The sequence below is a fragment of the Macadamia integrifolia genome, chromosome 11 (genome assembly GCF_013358625.1).
Source record: "Macadamia integrifolia cultivar HAES 741 chromosome 11, SCU_Mint_v3, whole genome shotgun sequence".
Taxonomy (NCBI): Eukaryota; Viridiplantae; Streptophyta; class Magnoliopsida; order Proteales; family Proteaceae; genus Macadamia; species Macadamia integrifolia.
Genome location: NC_056567.1, coordinates 32,666,930 through 32,686,588, shown reverse-complemented (window position 1 = coordinate 32,686,588; position 19,659 = coordinate 32,666,930). Strand labels below are relative to the sequence as shown.

The window sequence follows — 19,659 nt, the reverse complement described above, 5'->3', positions numbered from 1 at the left end:
AAATCCATAACAAAAGGGGAAAAATAAGAAGGAAAACACAGAGAAACCTCAGATTGCAACTTCACATCAAAGGAAAATTCAGACGGTAATTCCAACATAAGATCAAGCAATATCATCACAGGCTACAACCAATCGCAGAAAAGATATAAATTTTAACTCTAAAATTGATCTTAAAAAATTTGTAATCGCAGAAATCGGCTCTGTGGATGAATGGGAAATAGTCAGATCCACAGGTTCCTATCAGCATACGAAATTCGATATTGGTCCGATCATAGCATCGCCAGTCATTGCCCTTTTATGATTCACTACCGTCAACGTGGCATCGGACCTCCAAGAAGAGGAAGAGGAAGAGAAAAACTGAAAAGAGAAACAAAGCATGGAAAGAAGGAAAACCCTTTCAAATCACACACGCAGGGGAAGCGAAACCAAAATGCACTACCATTGAAACGAACCCTTTAATGGCGAGACCTAATCTACAGAAGAAAAATCAAAACAGATTTGCAGCCGGACCTGCGAAAAGAACTATGTAAAAGAAAGGAATTGTCATTCCGGATGATCTGAGGAAGGAACCCAATTATATAGGAGTGCAAATCCTTACGGGCACCGAAAACCCTAACCCTAATTAGCGGTTTACATCGATTCATCCAGTCCATCGAACCAGGCTTATGCAAATAGATTATGGCTCTACAATGCGATTTTGAAGTTAAAAAATTTAGAGAAAACTGAATTTCCAGAATACTTTCTGGCCCAATAACTATTCCAAATGGAAAACTAAACACAGCCTAAGTATCCGGGGTACCCAAAAAGAAAAAGAAAAAGAAAATACTTGGAATCTGACTTGATTTGCTCTCAAACCATTCACACCATGTAAATGGATACCCAAACTCTCAATTCGATTCTACATCCATAATATAGTCAAAGGTATCTAGATTTAAATCCAAATTATTCAAAAAATGATTATCCCCAATTAAATAAACCATTAATGGTTTTGAGGGTTCTTGAATTTTAGATAGATTCTAGAGAGTGAGGCAAAGAGCTAAAACAACTTAGAAATATGTATTAAGAGCAAATTGTATTCATTAGGGGGGGGGGAGAAAGGTTCGGATTACATAAATCAGAGAGTAAACAAATAGTAAAAATTTTGAACTTGATCACGTTCTATATTTGTATCATTTTTAATGTTATCCAAATCTGACTAAGGAATATGTGGATTAGACTACATCCAATCCAATTTCGATCCGTGTTTAATCCATATCCAATCTATTTACATGACCACAGCTCTTCATTTATAATGAACTGTGTAATTAAACATAATATAATTCACACAGTCATTAGGATATTTATAGGGGTCACACTTTTCCCATCAAAGCCACAAAGGTACAAGCTTTAAAGACAATGTCACCTAATAATCCTGTAAAAGAGAGAAGAGTATTCCCACTTCATGAACCCTAAGCACAATGAATTACTGAAAATGCTGCCAATGGGCTTTTTTAGTATGATATCTTAATATTAAGCCCAAAACTTATGTAAACAAGGAGATGATCAATGCCTAAAGTTGGAAAATATTAATGATCAGCGTTATTTGGTAGAATTTGAATCCACTACATGTATGATCACCTGATAGTAACTGCAAGCATCTAATATCTGACCAATTTCCTGTCATTACAAGGGTAAAGAAATGTATATTTAAAAACGAAATGAGTTGAATACTCACATGTACGACAGGGTGATCATATGAAGAGGCACATCCAAATTTCATTTGATACTACACTCTTCAGGCTTCAAGGTTTTGTGATAACCCAAGGTGGCCCAAGGGTATATATTAAGACATCCTTTTCTTCTGTTAGCTAGGAAGCATATTAAGACGTATCCAAGGTCATGAATTATTGATCTGGGGTTATAATTGACATGGATGTACATGTAATAAAGAAGCAGTTTAGTGGCTTGTTGAATTGTCAGCCTGTATACTCTACTTGAGAAGGTAGACCCTCATTCATTGGGTTCAGGTCAGCACAATTTTGGGTGAAGAGACATCCTCCCCCATGCAATAAAAGATTTGAATAATTGATCAGAATTGCAAATTGATGTGGAACTATATTTATTGTGGATATAAGTAGGGACTATTCCTAATGTGGATATACATCTTAAGGAGTAGACGAACAAACAAACTTGACTCATTTAATACCATGTTAAATAAAATGAAATAGCACACAAAATATCAATTAAGAGTTCAATCCAAAATCTTAAAACATTATACGCAAATAACTGAAGAATATATTAAGACAGAACCATGATCCTAGATAATCAATGAAAAAGCTAGAAAAAAAAAAAAACTACTCGATAGTGTCGCTTACATGAAAAAATGTTAATATCCTCTAATTCCATTTTCCCATATATATATATATGAGCAAATGTAACACTATCGAAAAGAGTTCTCTCCCCACTATCCCCCAACCCAAATAAAATAAAATTATATAACTCCAGCATCCCAATACTCATGTTTCAAGCAAACATGTGATAGAATTCATTTAAATTCCAATAAATTGGTGGTTGCCAGATGCTACCCTAGCACTCCTCCCTTGAAACAAATAAAAAGTTTATAAATGGACACAAAGCATCAATCAGACTTCTCACGCGGCAGAATCAATTTAAGCCTACTACTACTATTATTATTATTATTATAATTAGTAAATAATGGTGGGCGCCACCGCATAATACATATAAGCACATGGGCTTGTGACTTGCTAACTTTGTTTATTTGCTTTTCGAATGGAATACATCAAAAGATTAATTCTCTAAATTTTTTTATAGTGTCAGGGACCATGTGTCTCTTTGTTAGTAAGTTAAAAACATGGAATCGGGGATATGTATCCCGACCTATTCCAATATTGGCATGAATCGGTTTTGGAGCCGGTGATTTTTTTTTTTCCCCATAAATAATGCATTATAAGGATTTTTTGAACAAGAATTGTGTTAACAGATCAACGGAATCAGGTATCAAATCTTGAATCCTGAGGGGTTAATCAAGTTTGCAAGGGATCTTCGCCTTAGAAAACGTGTGATTATGAGTTCGATTCTACTATAGGGTCTGAGAAGCAAATGTACGTAGTCTTACCTTCTGTTTTGTAGGAGAGGTTGTTTCTAGCTCACCTTTATATAACTTGAGACCCCTTGGTGATCATGAGTTTTTTACACACCATAGATCATCAACTATGCTATTACCATACTATATCTTAGTTAACCCAAGTTTTAATGATTTTGATTTTTTTTTTTTAGAATCATATGAAACTCATCGAGTTTTTATTTTTTCCTTCTCATTGAGGCTATATTATTCATAAATCATAATTTTGATCTACGTCAAAACAAAAATTTAATTTTTGTTAATTTTCTTCAATGCTAGCCCATTTTTTTCTTATCAGTTATGAGACTAACCATAAGGTCAATTCCTCAATCTCTAAGAGAATAAGAAGATATTAAAAAAATAAAAAAACATGACTCATCTTGACGGGGTTTGATTTACTCGAATCATAAGATTCTGATAAAGACGAGTCGAGTAAGAAAACCTAATTTTCGAACAATGAACCTTAGGTGACGGCGCCGCTAAATGTTTAGTAAACTGGATTAAAAATATCATTAAAAAATAAATTACAATTAACAAATATATTGTTTATAATAATGGAATATGCGTGTGAGACATGCGAATCATCTGATTAGTGGGACTGGGGCCCAATGAAAAATCATTTGAAAACAGCGGTGGAAAACCAACTCCCACTTGCCCCTTTGGCCCCACACTCCATTGGTCTGGGCCTCAGGCCCACAACGTCGTAGAGTTATTATCAATGTATCGTATATAGATTATAGATAGGCATGAAGAGGCCACGTATCCTATCCAAAAGTTTTGGTTAAATAAGATGGGTAAAGGTCGTGAGGGGTGGGACCAGATGAACTCGCAGCGTCTTAAGCAAGAATTGGTATCGGTTCACTGGTATCGGACGATCTGTATTGGTTTGGTAAATGTTTGATCTTGATATTTAGTTGATATCGTATCGATTAAATGATATGAATTAGGGATTAAAAAAAAAGGAAAAAAGAGTGGCATTTCTGTCCGATACAGGCAACCTGATACTGATATGTTTCAATATTATAACAATTGTGGGATGATCAATACCCATTTCGATCGGTGCTCTAAAACCATGGTGTTAAGCCTCTCATTACCTATGAGTATTTATCAACCGATATGATATCGATATGGATCAACCGATACGACACCTCTAAATCATGATTACTATCGCAACTTGCCGGCACATGCCAATGTTAAATAAAAGAAGTGGACCCATTCAAAACCCTTACATGCTCCAACTGAAAGGTCACCAAAAGTGCAGCTCTGCCAAGTCCCTACTCCCTAGACCCTCTTTATTGTGGCTTTCGCAATTAGTATCATCAAGGACACCAACAAGCCTCTGAATTCTGAAAGACTCAGACACATGCCCATACGGGTCGGAGTTGGAGAACAGCTGGGACTTATCTTCTAGGTCTGATCTCACGAACTTACTTGGACAAATAGTAAACTGCCACGTACGTGTTATATGGCATGCAAAACTGTGCATAAGACATATTATGGGCCTAGGGTGGGCCAATGGACGTCCACAACTTTAATCTTCCAAGGCCCATCGGATGTCGTGTTCGTACCGATTTCCCCTGGATCTGGTATTGGTATCGTCTTTGACGACTCTAGTCTACGGAAGTACAGAGAAAGAAGTAAGGAAAGGAAAGGAGGATAGAGAGAAATACGAGAACTCTGGTAGAACGGTGAGGACGATGGCGGGAAACATCTACAGATCTCGAGAAGGAATTCTGAGAAAATGTTTTTGATTTTCTTTTAAACTAGGCCTATCTCTGCAGCCATGATCCATCTACAGTGGTAGGAATTTTAATGACGTTCCAGTCAACGTGTTCTTGACGAGAGGCATCTCGTCAAGCCCAGCCAAGCCTTGCAATCGAAGGAAACTATTCCACTATTCCACCAATTCAACTGTAATATTAAAGATGCAGTAGTAGTAGAGAGAGAGAAAGAGTTATGATCTTCAGATTTCGAAATTGTCACCAGCTTGAAACTTGGAAGAGGGGCTCTTCTCTGCTTTCTCTGCTTTCTCTGGGGTTTCAAACTTTCAATTTCTGGTTCTGGCATACTATCTTGAAACAATAGTTATTATCTTTTTCCTTAGTAAGTAGTTCCGTTGATCTCTGGAGTCTCTGCTCCTACTCCCATCAAGGCTGTGGACGTATGCTTGGGAACAACTCACACGTATTGTGCACTTTTAGAACGCGTTTTTTTGGTATGAACTATGAAGTGCGGTGGAGATTGCTCCTCCTATTTGGTTTTTCCACTTCCATCCTCATGGAATTTTGTTGATCAAAGCTTCAGGTTCTCATCTTCCAACCCCCGCCACTCTTCCTCCCTCCTTATGTTGGAATTACTCTAATTGCTGTGTTTTGGGTCGGCTTTGCAGTGATTTCTGGCTTTCGCTTCCTTACTCTGGGCTTCAAACACAGCTTAGAACAGGATACCTATGGGGACAAACGGAAACAGCCAATGTTTCTTTCCTCTAACAAGTTTACAAATTGGGTAAGCTTTCTTCCATCCTTTTTTGTGCATTTGACGAACAATTAATTTTGTTGGTTCCATACCGTTTCAATTCCTTTTTTGTTACTTGGCAACTATGTTGATCAGTTAAATAAGGTTTATTCTCGGACGATTATATCTTATCCCCTGATAAGCCATATAAATGAACATGGACTTCTTCAAAAATTTTAAATTAATTTTATCTGCCTTTTTCTTCTTCATTTATTAGTTGTCCTTAACACGCCGACATCCCAAAAGATTAGATTCTTGTGAGAGGTTTGAAGTTGTATGTTTCTTCATTAGGTTTGAATCCTGTTACTGAATCAATATTGTATCATATGTTGGATGGGTGTGTATTGTTGAGTGCCCATGTCAATTGGAGCTGAACCCTGCAGAATCTAAGGGTTTTCTGGTGGAGGATATCTTTCTCAAGACAATGATGTGGAAGGTCAGCTGCCGTTGATGATTAAGGATATATCCAAAGGTCACATGATTGCCAGAAGATTGTATACATGGGCATCTACCTTTTGCTGCCTAGATTTTAAGAGTGATAGAGGATTGCTTCTTTCTAGGATAATTTACACCATTATGAACTCGTTGGAAACATTTTCTTCTTGTAGAATTCATTTCTTTGATTTCATGATTACTGGCATGCTTGATTCATTCAACTAAACAATGCCTATTGATGAGTATCTTTCTTTTATAGAAGGATTATCCTTCTTCTTTATCCCCACCTTACGCGCTCCACAATGTGTAAATCTCTTGTTTGTTCTTTGATGATTGAACCTCTTAAGTGTAGTTATTATTCGATATTACCTTAAGTTTAAACTGAAGGCATACATGGATGACTAGCGGAATTCTATGCTGACAACTTTCACTTAGTTCTTACCATAACTACATGTTTATTGAAGAAATTCAGGAAGAAGGTTGCTGCTGTTGTGGATGATGCTTTCACTCCTTATATTTGTTATCATTGTTGAGTAGGAAAATTAATTTCTGTTTTTATTTTTCTGAAAGGGAACACTGTTCTCTTTTGGCAGTTTGACTGCCACCCATATAACGTTATAAAAATGTGTGATCACCATTTACAGCAATTTAAGATCATTTAAGTCTATTATTATTCTCTCAGGGGACATTACTTGAAAAAAAAAATAGAGGTAACAGGTCTAAACAGTTCTGTTTCGATGGGTAATTGGAGTAAATCCACTTTAAACTGTCAAGTGTCACCATCTAACATCCATTATGCATAGTTCTTTCTCTAAATGTCTTCCTTCCCTGAAGAAAAGTTCGTATCTAAAATGAAAAGCAAAGCATGATCTATATCTCTCAAATTTGACTCCATAGACTATGTTAACACATATCATAGGTAGACCTTAGTACCTTGGTCTTGTATTTTCTATGACAGGGACTAAATTTTAATTTCCGGATAAATATCTGTGGTTTTGGAGAAAATATGAATTTATTATTCTCTAACAAATGGCTATACTTCTAAACACCCCCCCCCAAAATAAAAAGGAAAAAAAAAAAAAAGGGGCTATACTAATCTGATCAATTGTATATTTCATTTTTTCCTCAATCACTGAATGCCAGCTACACAGAGGGGAATGCCTTAAAATTTTCATTCTCTTGTACACATCTATCTATCTATCTATCTATATAATTTTTTTTTCCTCGACATTTTACTGAACTTATGCTTCAACCATGAGTAATTACACCTTGCTTTCTACTCTTGTACTCTGCAGGGACTTACAGTCCTATCTTTCACATCTTAGCCTTTTTCTTCCCCCTGAGACTAGAAAATTCTATATATTGGTGGACAACCGGCCATGGAAAAACTTGGACTCCCGGGCTGCACACCTGTGGCAATTGATGGTTACCAAGGTTGGAACAAATACTCTCATGTTAACATTCTTATGACTCTTATGTTGATTGACAGACGTGACTTCTTTCCTCTTTTGGGGTACAAAATACATGATAAGTTTAATATATATTTCTCTACAGTCCAGGTTGTCCCCATTTGCAAACACTAAAGTGCGACGGAAGAGAAAGGATTTTGCAAAGAGGCTTGATTTGAATAGTGGTCCCAATTCCAATGCGAGTAAAGTGAAGAAATTTGAGAGATGGTTCCAATTGATTGAGAAAGCTACATCATCCCGGAAGAATGCTTTGCTGCCTGTGAAAAAACTGAAGAATTCTTTGCTCTCAAGCCACAACCTGTATCAGACCTTGTATGGATTTATTGTTTTTGAGGTTGCATGGGCTGATGTCCGTGGTATTAACTATCTGAATGAGCTTCAGGTATTCTGCTTATTGCATCATCTCTTTTTGTTTTGCTCTAGTTACTGTTGCCAATAAAAATTCTGTACCTAATTTCAGACAGATACATCAATGGCATTAGAGGCTAAATTTATGAAGCGATGGGAATTTGATAGTATAAAACAAGCTGCAGCATCAGTTTCTGCATGGTTCTCTGGGACACAATCTGAACAGATACTCTTGCAAGAATATTTCAGTTCTATCATAGGTACTCCCTTCGATTCCCAAACTTCTTGATTTAATCAAGGGAAAGATTTATATGGGAAGGAGGTCATCCTACCTTGTCTGTGCAAGGCTCAGATTTGTGGGGTTTCACCCTTGCCACCCTCAAAGAAATCTATTAAACACAAATGATAATGTAGCACTAAGAATTTGTGTGCCCAAATAATTGATTTTTTGTTTATATTTAAAGGCGAAAGCTTGGGTTCATGTTTATGCCTTGAAGTTCAGTAGTAGTCTTAGTTTGTTTTGAGAGGTATATGTGATATTTCAAAAAAAATTATCTTACTGTATAATCAAACACTTATTATTCCTATTCTAAATTACTAATAGCTAATTAGTTTTTATATATAACAGCCAATATACTATAACATCAAACAATTATTATAGGTAGCAGATATTAGAGGTTATTAGTTTTCTGCTATGGAACAAATTTGTTTCATGAAAGAATTAGAAGTTTTAGATATTATTACCTTATTAAGTACTCGTGTTGGACGGCTGCTGTTAGATACTTTGATGCAGTTGCGTTGGACATTTATCCTGTATGGAGGTCTTTGTGTAAGCTTGGGAGGCCCATATGGTTCTGGTGGCAGCCCAATTGGCTGAAACTGACCTTTGGGTAATTATATTATAGGTTGAGCTTTTGTTGTAGGGGAAATTATCTAGATCCACTAGATAAGATAATTTATTACAAGATAAGAAGGTCTAAAGTTTATTTTACATTCATTAGCTTCAAGTTTAAAAATATTTACTTAATCCCCGAAGTTAATTATTGTTCATTGGGGCCAAGAAAAAGTAAAAGCAAACTTCCTAAAATAACCCCATCTCCTGGACACAAGAGAATAATTACTCTCCTGCAACGTCAGGTAGCTGACACGTAGCATATGTAAAAACGGCAACCTCTTCCTCTGATCTCTCATATATATATTTTTTTAACCACAACTAAGTGGGACCCACTAATTGTTATCTTTCTCCTTTCTTCCTCGTCTCTTCATCTTCTCCTTTTATAGGTCAATATAAGAATTTTAGAAGGTTTTTATGTATGTAAATATGAGTTTATTTACAAGAGTTTTGCTGTTGTTGAGCATTGATCTCTTCTCTTTTCCCTCCCCTTCCATCAGTCTGATTTCTTCCCTCAACAGCACAGTTACTTCTTTATCCCAGATCTGACACAAATTTTGATTATTTGGCATGCTTGCATCTGAGATCCATAATCTGGATTTTCAGATTGCATCATACTTTCCTGGAAAGTTATTTTAGTTGCATTCCTCGCCTGGTGTGTTCTAGACCTTTGGATGTATCCCATAAGGGCATGGCCAGGAAATTCAGTTTTCATCACCTGACCTGACTTGACCATAACATTTATTTCTTTTGACCGGCTAATTCTCTTTGAAAATTTTACAGGAGAGGTGTTCTATGATGCTCAAGATTCTGACTTTAATGACAGTGGTGAGGACATTTGTACTGATGGTGGGCTTGCTGAAGATGAATGCTCCAGTGACCTTGGTGGCAATTTTAGTGTATACCCTGCAAATGCTGATTACAGAATGAACACATATCACACGCCTCCACCCCCTACTGGGCCGTACAAGAGAAGAAAACTAACAAAATGCAATAGTACTGGAGGTGAAGTTGGTGCATTTTCTGAGAAAACTCACTGTGAAATTGGTAGTTCCCCCAACCACACAGGGACTTCAATATCTGCCAGTAGTAGTGATAGTGAAAATGCAGTTGAAGCTACCCAATACAGAGATGTCTTGATCTTGTTCAAGTTTGATGACCCTTACCTTCCATTTAAATTGAGACCCATCATTATGTTTGATCTGCGGTTACTTACTTTATTGGAGTCTGGGCTTCCTTCTTGGGTTATTTTTCTTCAGTCTTATCCAGTATTTTGCCATCTCTATCGTTCATGGATGTGTCCTCTAGCAAGAGCTCTTTATGTGCTGGTTTCAGTTATCACAGTGCTTATAGGGTTTTATGACCTGTACAAAAATGTCCCACTTCTGAAGGCTACTGTTTCAAGTTTGTGTGGGCCCCTCGTTGACTGGATTGATTCTTGGGAGATGATTTCAAGGATTAAGTACTTGGGGACCATGCTATTTCTGCATCATTTTGAGGAAGCTGTTAAGTGGTTTTTAATGATAAGTCGGGCTATTAGATCATTTCTTTCAGTTCTGACACGGCCAATGGCTGGGCCACTAGTTGAGATTTTGGATTTCCTTCTTCCCATTTGGAATATATGTCTCCAAGTAGTATCAAGCTTTTGTTCGGTTTTCTGGGTTGCAATGATGTCTTCTTGCAGCTTAGTTGGGGAGCTACTGGAGATCTTATTCTTCCCACTACAGTTAATCCTTTCTTTCACCTGGGGCATTGGTATGATATCAGCTAATTTGACTATTTGATTTAGTTGTGCTATTACTTTATTTGTGAGCCAAACTTTTAATGTGATATTGTATTGACACCATCATTTATTGATGTTTGTTTTTTCGCAGGCTTCTCCATTCTGTACCCAATAATTTGGGCCATCTGGGAAATACTTTATATACCTATCCGCCTGGTTCTTTTGATTGGAAGTTTTATATTTTCTGTCTACTCCTGCACATATGCTTTTATGGGAGATATTTGGCTGTTTGTGAGTAGTATATTCCAGTTTGCGTCTGCTTCTGAGGCAACAGTGAGCGCATATGAAGTTTCCATGTGGCGTTCACTGTGGAATGATCTTTTCTCCCAGGTATTTAGGATTTCTATGTACTTGTGCTGATATTATTGAGTTACATTCCATCATTCGAAGCATAGTTGTCAATATTGATTTTTCTTCTTCGTTGCAGGTTTTTCGTGCTATTCGAAGCATAGTAAATGGCCTTGTTGCATTCTTTGCAACCTGCAACAGGCACCGCTTAAGGTATGTTCTAGCTATGTATTATACCTTTCTCCTTTTTCTCTTATATGCATGTTTTTCTTGATACTATTCTGCACTAGCTTTCACTTAGTACTCTGTTTTCTTGTAAAATATTGATGGTATCATCCATAAATTAAGGTGTTGTATTACACCTGATTGGCCCTTTGACTTATTATGGATAATAGGTACAAAATGATGAAAATCAAGATATTTCATGATTTACCATTAAAAAAAAAAATCATATCCTATCATTTTTTTTGCAATTGGTTGTTGGTCTTGACACCTTTCTTCACTTTTTCTGCTCCATGCTTAATGAACATATCCAATTGACATTCTAATATGTAATTTTGTGACAGCATCTATAACCATATCTTGGAACTTTTCCGGCAATTATCTTGTCTATCCCACAGATCACGGTCCCGGGGCTCCAGTCATTATGGACAGAAATATGGGGCTCACCATTCGGTATGTTCTTGAGTGATTGCCTCACACACACGCAGACCTTGAATATTCCCTTTCCATTTGTCTCTTCTTTATTGTCAAGCAAAAGAAAATGCTGTGTCCTCATTTATCTTTTGGTTGATTTCTTTGGTTTTGGCTGAACAGTTGGATGCGAGGAACAGCCATGCCAAGTAAGTCCAATTGAATCCAATTAACTCTCTTAGTCTTATAGGTAGTCCTTTTTTACTCTGATTGAAATTCTAGAATCTATTTGAAAATGCAGAAACTCCCAGAAAACAAAAGAGAAAGCACGTTCAAGATGACCACGGAGAAACACAGATTGATGACAGATATTAGAACTGCACATTCTGCACCCCATTCCGTTACTGATCCTGGAAGGACTCCATTCAGTTTCTTTTTTCTATTCATTATTTATTCTTTCCAGTCATCTCTTCTCAAACTTCAGTTATGTAAATATTCATAAGAAAGTATGTAAAGCTCTCCCCGTCCCTTTTTTTTTTTAATCATTTCGTTTTAATCATGTCAGCCATCAAATTCTTCTGTTGATTTTCGGTATATGCTGAGTCATACAGAAATGCATTATCGAGCATGGGAAGTTCGTTTGTTACTCTACGTGATTGCTTAAGTGAACAAGGCCTTTAGAATATAACAACTTGGCTTCACCAATTTAATGGGATCGGTTATATGAATCCATGCAAAACAAAGGAGGAAAGAGGGACAACTTAGCAATTCAAGAAAAGTTATATGGGTAAAATGGGATTGGAAACATGGATCATTGCCGTCCAATTGATTATGCTTGAGGTCAAACTTGGATTGGGACAAGACCTACATTATGCAAGTCATTCTTCACAATTTTTCTGATCGTTTTAGACATATTTTTAGCTCCTTCAATCAGGATAAAATCATTTTTTTTTTAATGAGAACGAAATTTTATATAATACTTAAGTCGTATATTACATCATTAACCTGTGACACTGATAGACGACCTGCTCTAATATTTGTTTTAGGTGTCCATAGATACAACATAGTACTTGTGGTGGAGCTATCTTCACATGCACTTGGTAGACAAGTCCAAAAAGGTTCTAAAATTAAACAAAGGCCAACTGTTTGTCAAAGGCTTTGGAAAAAGTTGAAAGTTTTTTGCTGAAACCCAGACTTCAGTGATATTCCAACCCTTAGCTTCAGCAAGCTTTAATCCTTTCAAAACTCCCATTGCTTTGATTACCTCCACCGATTTGAATGAACTGGCTCCCATCCTGATCCCTTTGAATATTCCTTGATGAAAAGTTCCACAAATCCATGCTGACTGTGTGTCCAAAACATTAGCTATACTAATACAAACTAATATGTTATATGGTTAAAAAGGAAAAGGCAAAAGTTGGTTTAAAGTGTCCCTGTGATCATTTGTTAAAGATGAAAACACATCATTAGAGTTAGTACTGGGCAGCAGTTTTGAATCCTTAATCCAACGTACTATATTATGAGCTATCAGTTTGGGAGTGACCCGTTTTTGCCAAATTTGAGTTGAATTTATACTCCCAGGGAATGAACCGGCCTAAAAACTAATCTGATAACTAGAAACTAAGAGCAAAAGACAAAGAAAAGCTTAGCGTAGGATATAGTAACAATAGTCAACTAGACAACATACAGTTTTGTAACTGTGACCTAACCATTAGAGCTGTGATTCAAAAGAATAGAATGCTCCAAGTCAACTTAGGTATCCAACACAATGACACCGTAGGAATCAGGATCAGCCGATCCAATCTCAATCTTTCAAGCCCTTAACTCATTGGCTCATCGTGTATACTACCAGAGATTATACCCATCAATCATGTTCCAACCACAAGTTCCCTTGGATCCTCGATTGCCTCGATGCCTAGGCAGGAAGCATCCGAACAGTAACTGGGTACACTAAAATAAATATCGGAGATGCTTTCTCAAACCCAAATGCCGTGGGAGGTTTCCCTGTTAAGAACCCTCTCAAATGGCCAGCTAAAATCCACTCGGACCCCAGTTTTTAATTCCTTCCAAAAACATCCACAAGGCACACACACAGGATAAACAGAAGCTGCACCATATGGCGTTACATCTTTCAGGATTCTGAAATTTCCTTGGTAGTATGAGTAGGTTCTAGTACAAGACATAAGACAGCAGCAAAGTTAGAAGTTAGGACATAAAAGAGAGAACATGAATTCTTTGCTACTATTCCAGGAACTTAGTCTTGGAAGATCTACAATCTTTGTTACTATTCCAGGAACTTAGTCTTGGATGATATACAAGTTCTTAAACTTTGATTCTTTTTACATACACAATCCACCTAACCAGTTATTGTAGCGGTTGCACCGCCTGTCTGGTGCAGCATCGCATCAATCTCATCCCCATCTTCCATTTCCAGCTGTAAGGAAGAACTAAAGTTAGAGGTTTTTGGTATTTGACATGTATGCACTGATGCTTAAACAAAAGACTTGAGCCAAAAAATAAGGTGAAGGGGAGGGAGGAGCAAGAGCAAGATTGAGAAAGAGAGGGAAAACCTCATCAGGAGTCTGCTCTCCTCGGAGACGACGGCCATCAAATAAGAAGGCAATTGAGTTGATCTCCACAGATTGGCGATCACAGTATGCATTCATGAGCTTCCGCAGTTGAGTGCTTCTCTTGATCCTAAAGAACACTTCATTTCCATCCTAAAAGCAGAAACACAAAACCAACAGATGGTAAGTGTTGCAAAACATTGCAAAGCTGCGACAACCACGGTTTTCAAAATCAAATCATAAGCAATGGAATCTTTCAATTTGAAAATCAGGATCGGCCAGCACCGATCTCGATTCTGGCCGATTTTCAGTCATTTGAATCACCCACGAATGCACTTGAAGCCTCCTTTTTGTCCATATTTTCCTTTCTATTTTAGCCAATAAAATAAAATAGCAGAAACCAATAAGCTCACATCTTATAGTTACAAGTGTCTTGAATAAAAGAAACTCCGAAAAAGAGGGGAGGTCTTTTCTTCATTTTTTCAATTTCAAACTCCAAGGTTAAGGTCAATTCCAGCATATTACGGCCTGATTCGATCTGATTATGGGTTTTTAAACCTTTGTGACAACAATAGTTCTGTAACACAATGATGCCATTAAAACTGTTGTATGCTTTTGAAATCCATTAAAATAACAGCACTAGAAAACAGAACTAAGTTCTATAATAATATCCTGAAGACCAAGTATGACCAAAAAATACTACAAATGTTAATTAAGGACATTCCGGAAAGAGCACTTCATCTTCCAGGTTTAGTACCAATGAGAAGGACCATGCACTGTTGGCTCCAGGCCTCAATGAAATAAGCATTTGAACACAAAATTTCAAACAGAGCCTTAAGAATGTCATCCAGGAGGACATGAAACCAGAACAGATTCCAGCTCCTATCCAACCTGAGTTAATATTGCCAACCCTGTAAATGTTTCAGTATGCCTTAATACCAGAACTCACAGCTTGCAAGAACAACGATGTTCATTTATTCAACAATAAATAATATACTTTCTGCAAACTTCGATCTTAATAAGAAACTCATAAAAATTGTAGCAGTGTACATGAGTGTATATTGGCATTACAGTTATGGGATCAATGAATGTACACAAGGATCAACAGACCCTACAACTGGACCAAAGTTTGATGGTTGTATCATCATCTAGAAGCGTGAATGAACAACAATTGTTCCTATTATGATTAACACGTATAGAGAATCCCTACTTCAGATCAATTCTCAACAATACACAGGAAGAGCTACAAACTGAGAAAACCCTCTCAAACAAAGGGTGCTATAATAAGAAAATAGCACACAGTAATATTATAAGCATTTAAGTCAATCACTGTTCCTGAGGAAAGGAAATTGAGTAACTAAGAGCATTTTAAAAACTAGAAAACAATTGGAAGAAAAACCACAATTCTTCTTATCCAACTTGAATAATTCATAAACTTGGTCACAAATTGCTCTACTATTAGAATCTCATGGCTTGAAATCATCTTCCACCCACTCATGCATACATTTCTACAGTTACCAATGTAGATTGAGGATTCATCAACCATGCGGATGCACACTACTCATGCATTTCTTAGGCCATGATGATAAGAATGGAGACCACATTACTAATGCAGATGCACATGTGAGGTATATACCAACCATAGGCCCAACAAGATGCAAATTAATCAATCAATACTCCCTAAAAGAATGACTGAAACCTTCACTTTTGAAATCTGCAAATACCACATAAAGGTATCCTCTCAGAAAGACATTAATCGATAGGAATTTATATTCCACCCACAACACCCCCACCCCACCCCCACCCCAAAAAAAAAAAAAAAAAAAAAAAAAAAAACTATATGAATTATTGGATTAGACAATTCTGGATTTTTAAACTTAGATCAAAACTATCTGGGTAAATCCAAGAATCCCCATGGAAGCTTTTCCATGGCTTTAAGTTGACATTTAACCCATTAGGGACCTTGAGTTCTAGCCATTTATAAAATTTGGGCGTAATTTGCATTGCAATGTAGCAAATATTTGAGCCCGATATAAATTTAAAGGGAAAAACTTCTTCATTTAATATTGAGCGCCATGTTGGCTTAAACTATGTATTTATTTTTTTTATTTTTTTCATGAGGGTGAGTAGGATCTATTGTACTAATGTGTTCATATATATATATATATACTATATGAATGAGAGCTTGGGTTCACTTTGGGTTTTATAAGGCTAGATTAGTTTGGGTCAATATATCAGTCCAAGCCCAGCCCAATTCAACTAGATCTTGGGTTTTGTTTTCTAAACCAAGCCCAAGCTAAGGTGTAAAAGTTCCAGCCCAACCTCTGGCCATCTTTACGTTGGACTCAGATGGCTTCAGGTAAAGCTGCCCAAGAGTTCAGCCCTTAGGCCCCTTACTGATACAATGTGCAATATGGTGTGTTTGGGCTTGCTAGACTAAGGTCAACCCAGTCCGACCCTATATCAAGTCTGTCGGGTTCAAGTATATGTAAATAAATAAAGAATTCTATTTGGTCGCATGGTCATTGTGTCAATGCCTAGGACAATGGAAATGCGTGTACAGATATTCAACCAGAGGGGCAAGGGTGTTTCTTCACAATGTCTTGTGTCTGGGCAAAGGGTGCAACTGGTGTGCGTTCTTTTCCCCTAAATCTAATATCAATTAGTATGGCCTCTGGGTGTTTATTGCAATTGGTAATGACTGTGCTCATCAAATCAGGTGGCCGATGGCATGTCTGATGTCTCGAGTTCAAGATTTCTCAAATCCCACCTCCACACTATGCTCCCACTAGTAGGCCGATGGACCCTCTCAATAGAAATGGATGGGAAAAATGGCTTCTAAATGGATAGTGAGCCAGCCCTCTTCAAGGCCTTTGGAAGGCCTTTTTACTTGAGGATCTTGTTAAACTTTTACATCAATTTTTTGAAGTCTAACTTCCGAAGATTTGATGCTATTATTAGACTCTGAAAATGTCATCATTTACAATGAGGAAGAGCTATTCAAATGATGCTATCAATGTCATCATTTATTTACCAAAAAAAAAAGCCATCATTTTACTCATATTCCATCTTCTGAAAATTTGATGCTATTCTCTGAAATGTCATCATTTACTATGAGGAAGAGCTCTTTAAATGATGCTATCAATGTCATCATTTATTTACCAAAAAAGAAAAAAGAAAAAATGCCACCATTTACTCCTATTTCATTGTCAAGGATTTGAGATACTCCATGAAGAAGTACTCTCTTCACCGTACGTGAAGAAATATTATGTAATTTTAGTCATCTTCAAACCATGGGTATCCAACCCCTCCCTCCCCTGTTTTTTAAGGGGCAGGGGTTTTATTTGTGAGGAATGCAATCGATCATTTGATTGTATGGTGGGACTCATAGGGTTGCATGTTTTATTTGTATTCATATGTGAAATTGAGACATTCAGTCTATATAACCTTTTAGGGGTGGGGTGATCAAATTTATAGTGTGAGTGCATGGGTTAGAGCGCATGCATGAGATCAACTCACAAGGTTGGAGGTCATCTTAGTTATTAGGAGTTATTATTAGTGGACGACAATAGAAGTTATAAGAGAAGTTATTTTTTAAGTGTATACAGATATCCAACCAGACGGCAAGGGTCTCTCTTCACAATGTCTTGTGTCTGGGCAAAGGGTGCAACAACTCACCCTCCGTAACATTTAGAGGACATGCTTCTCTCTTATCTTCTCTATCGTATTTTCTCTCTTCCTACTGTGTGTGAATGTGGCTAGAGATTCACAGTATTCAACTAGGGCAACCACCTCTTAAATTCTTACCTAAGGTTGTTCATGTAGTCTTACCTACTCCACAATATTTTATGTGTTTATTATGTGTTTGGATGAACAACAGTTTATATTCTGTTCTGCCGACCTCAAAACATTTTAATATATTTTGTTGGTGGCCGGCTTTCTATTGTCTTCTTCTACTTCTCTGGTTTACACCTGCATGCGTTGCCCTTTTAATGACTTAATGCACCGATCGATTCTCTTACTGGAGAATGGGATAAGCTAGAGATAATAAAGCCGTACGTAAAGCTTTCCACCATATTCTTGAATTCTTGACATAATATACTACAAAGTCATCATCAACAGTAATGGAGTTAGGCAAGCAATCTCATCTATTTTCCAATATCCATATAGTTCAAAACAAAGTCTTTCATCCTTAGTCTCATCTACCCTACCTGCACATTACTAACCCATCAAAATTAGTCACAGTTTCATACGAAAGTCTTCCTTGCTAACCATAGAATTAAAAATATTTCAGCCCTTGTGCAGTTGTGCTTCATTTTCTTCTCTTTCTTCTTTTCCTTCAACTCTTTAATGATGCAGTACCAAAAATGGGATTAACATAGGTAACTTATAAATCCTCATATCCTCACTTCTCTTCTATAATTTTGTGTCTTTATATTTTCTTTAAGGTTATACAAGATACTGACCATGGCGAACTCAGATCATGACCATAGCTAGACCTGAAAAATGAAAAAGGGTCGCCCAAATTTACTGTTATTAATGATTAAACAATTCGTGGGACTGTAGGAACCCGGAAGAAGTATCCGTTAACGATTAACTTTTCTGTTTATTAGTGAAAATAGCCGTTGGAAAATTGTGAGATTGTAACTAAATGACAAAACAACAACAGAAATTAATTATTGTGAACAGAAAGCCAATCAAGATGGTATGGAATGAACCCTTCTATGGCGCAACACAGTGTTTGGTACAGATTCAAAGGTAAAAAACGTCTTGGCACAGAGTCCAAGGCAATCACACTCAACCCAAAGCGTTTCTAGGCTTTGGATGCACGTTGAACACTATATTGCGCCACAGATGAGCCAAATCGAGATGGGCACAGAGGCTGAGCCAACTCTCATTGGATTTTTTTTTTAGTAAAGATATGAATGTCCCAACAATTTTCATCTGAAGATCGAACCTTAGCTTCCCCACTTAAAATATAAAGTGATAAACAAAGCATTTAATCTTCATAAAATGAAGATTGTCTTTCTTTTTTTGCCACATAAAATGAAGATTGCCCATAAAAGAGGAAAAGAGGCTAAATAGGAAGTTTCACGCATCTAAGGGATTTGAGATAACTTAAGCACTGTTTGATAACATTTCTTCTGTTTCTATGTTTAGAAATAATAAAAATAGCTTTTCATGTTTTCGAAAACACATGAACTCGCAATACTATGTAGAAAAAAGTCTAATGGTAGAATCCAAGGTCAATTCCTATCCTAATAAAATTTCTATACGAAAGGACGCTCACAATACTATATTGGAAAAAACATTTGCATGTTGAGCAAACTGAAAAACGAAACCAGCATCTGCACATTTTCACTGAACCTCAAACCACTACTTCACCAATACTTGTGACTATAAATGCGCATGGCGTATCTATTGAAGTTAAGGTTCTAAGTTAAAGTAATCTCCTCCCTCCATCAAACTTTCAATCATAAATCATCGTACACGTGGTGGCACCTAGGATGGGAACATACTCCATATAAACCCGCTATGGATGAGTCATGCATTCATGATCATTGGTTAGGTTAATAAACTTCCTTTTAAGCTCTTTCTAAAAACCCATA

The 19,659-nt window shown here is 36.9% G+C and overlaps 2 protein-coding genes and 2 non-coding genes across 4 annotated transcripts; 1 reads left to right on the top strand and 3 right to left on the bottom strand.

The window, feature by feature from the left end:
* Positions 1–40: 40 nt before the first annotated feature.
* LOC122094598 lies at positions 41–125 on the bottom strand. Its single transcript, XR_006144911.1, has one exon. It is a non-coding gene; the product is annotated as a small nucleolar RNA snoR77Y (small nucleolar RNA).
* A 52-nt stretch (positions 126–177) lies between these two features.
* On the bottom strand, positions 178–329 carry LOC122094602. The gene has a single exon (XR_006144915.1). It is a non-coding gene; the product is annotated as a small nucleolar RNA snoR2/U65 (small nucleolar RNA).
* A 4,396-nt stretch (positions 330–4,725) lies between these two features.
* On the top strand, positions 4,726–12,134 carry LOC122092677. The gene is made up of 11 exons (XM_042662908.1): positions 4,726–5,425; positions 5,511–5,626; positions 7,366–7,504; positions 7,625–7,921; positions 8,000–8,147; positions 9,563–10,534; positions 10,654–10,892; positions 10,990–11,063; positions 11,417–11,525; positions 11,667–11,692; positions 11,785–12,134. Exons 2-11 carry the CDS (start codon positions 5,571–5,573, stop codon positions 11,822–11,824), a joined length of 2,100 nt encoding a protein of 699 aa, XP_042518842.1. The 5' UTR covers positions 4,726–5,425; positions 5,511–5,570; the 3' UTR covers positions 11,825–12,134.
* Positions 12,135–13,580: 1,446 nt separating this feature from the next.
* Positions 13,581–15,024, bottom strand: LOC122093109 (small ubiquitin-related modifier 1-like). Its single transcript, XM_042663356.1, has 4 exons — positions 14,990–15,024; positions 14,808–14,883; positions 14,054–14,203; positions 13,581–13,917 (listed from the first exon to the last, which is right to left on the bottom strand). Exons 1-4 carry the CDS (start codon positions 15,022–15,024, stop codon positions 13,840–13,842), a joined length of 339 nt encoding a protein of 112 aa, XP_042519290.1. The 3' UTR covers positions 13,581–13,839.
* Between the last annotated feature and the right edge of the window lie 4,635 nt (positions 15,025–19,659).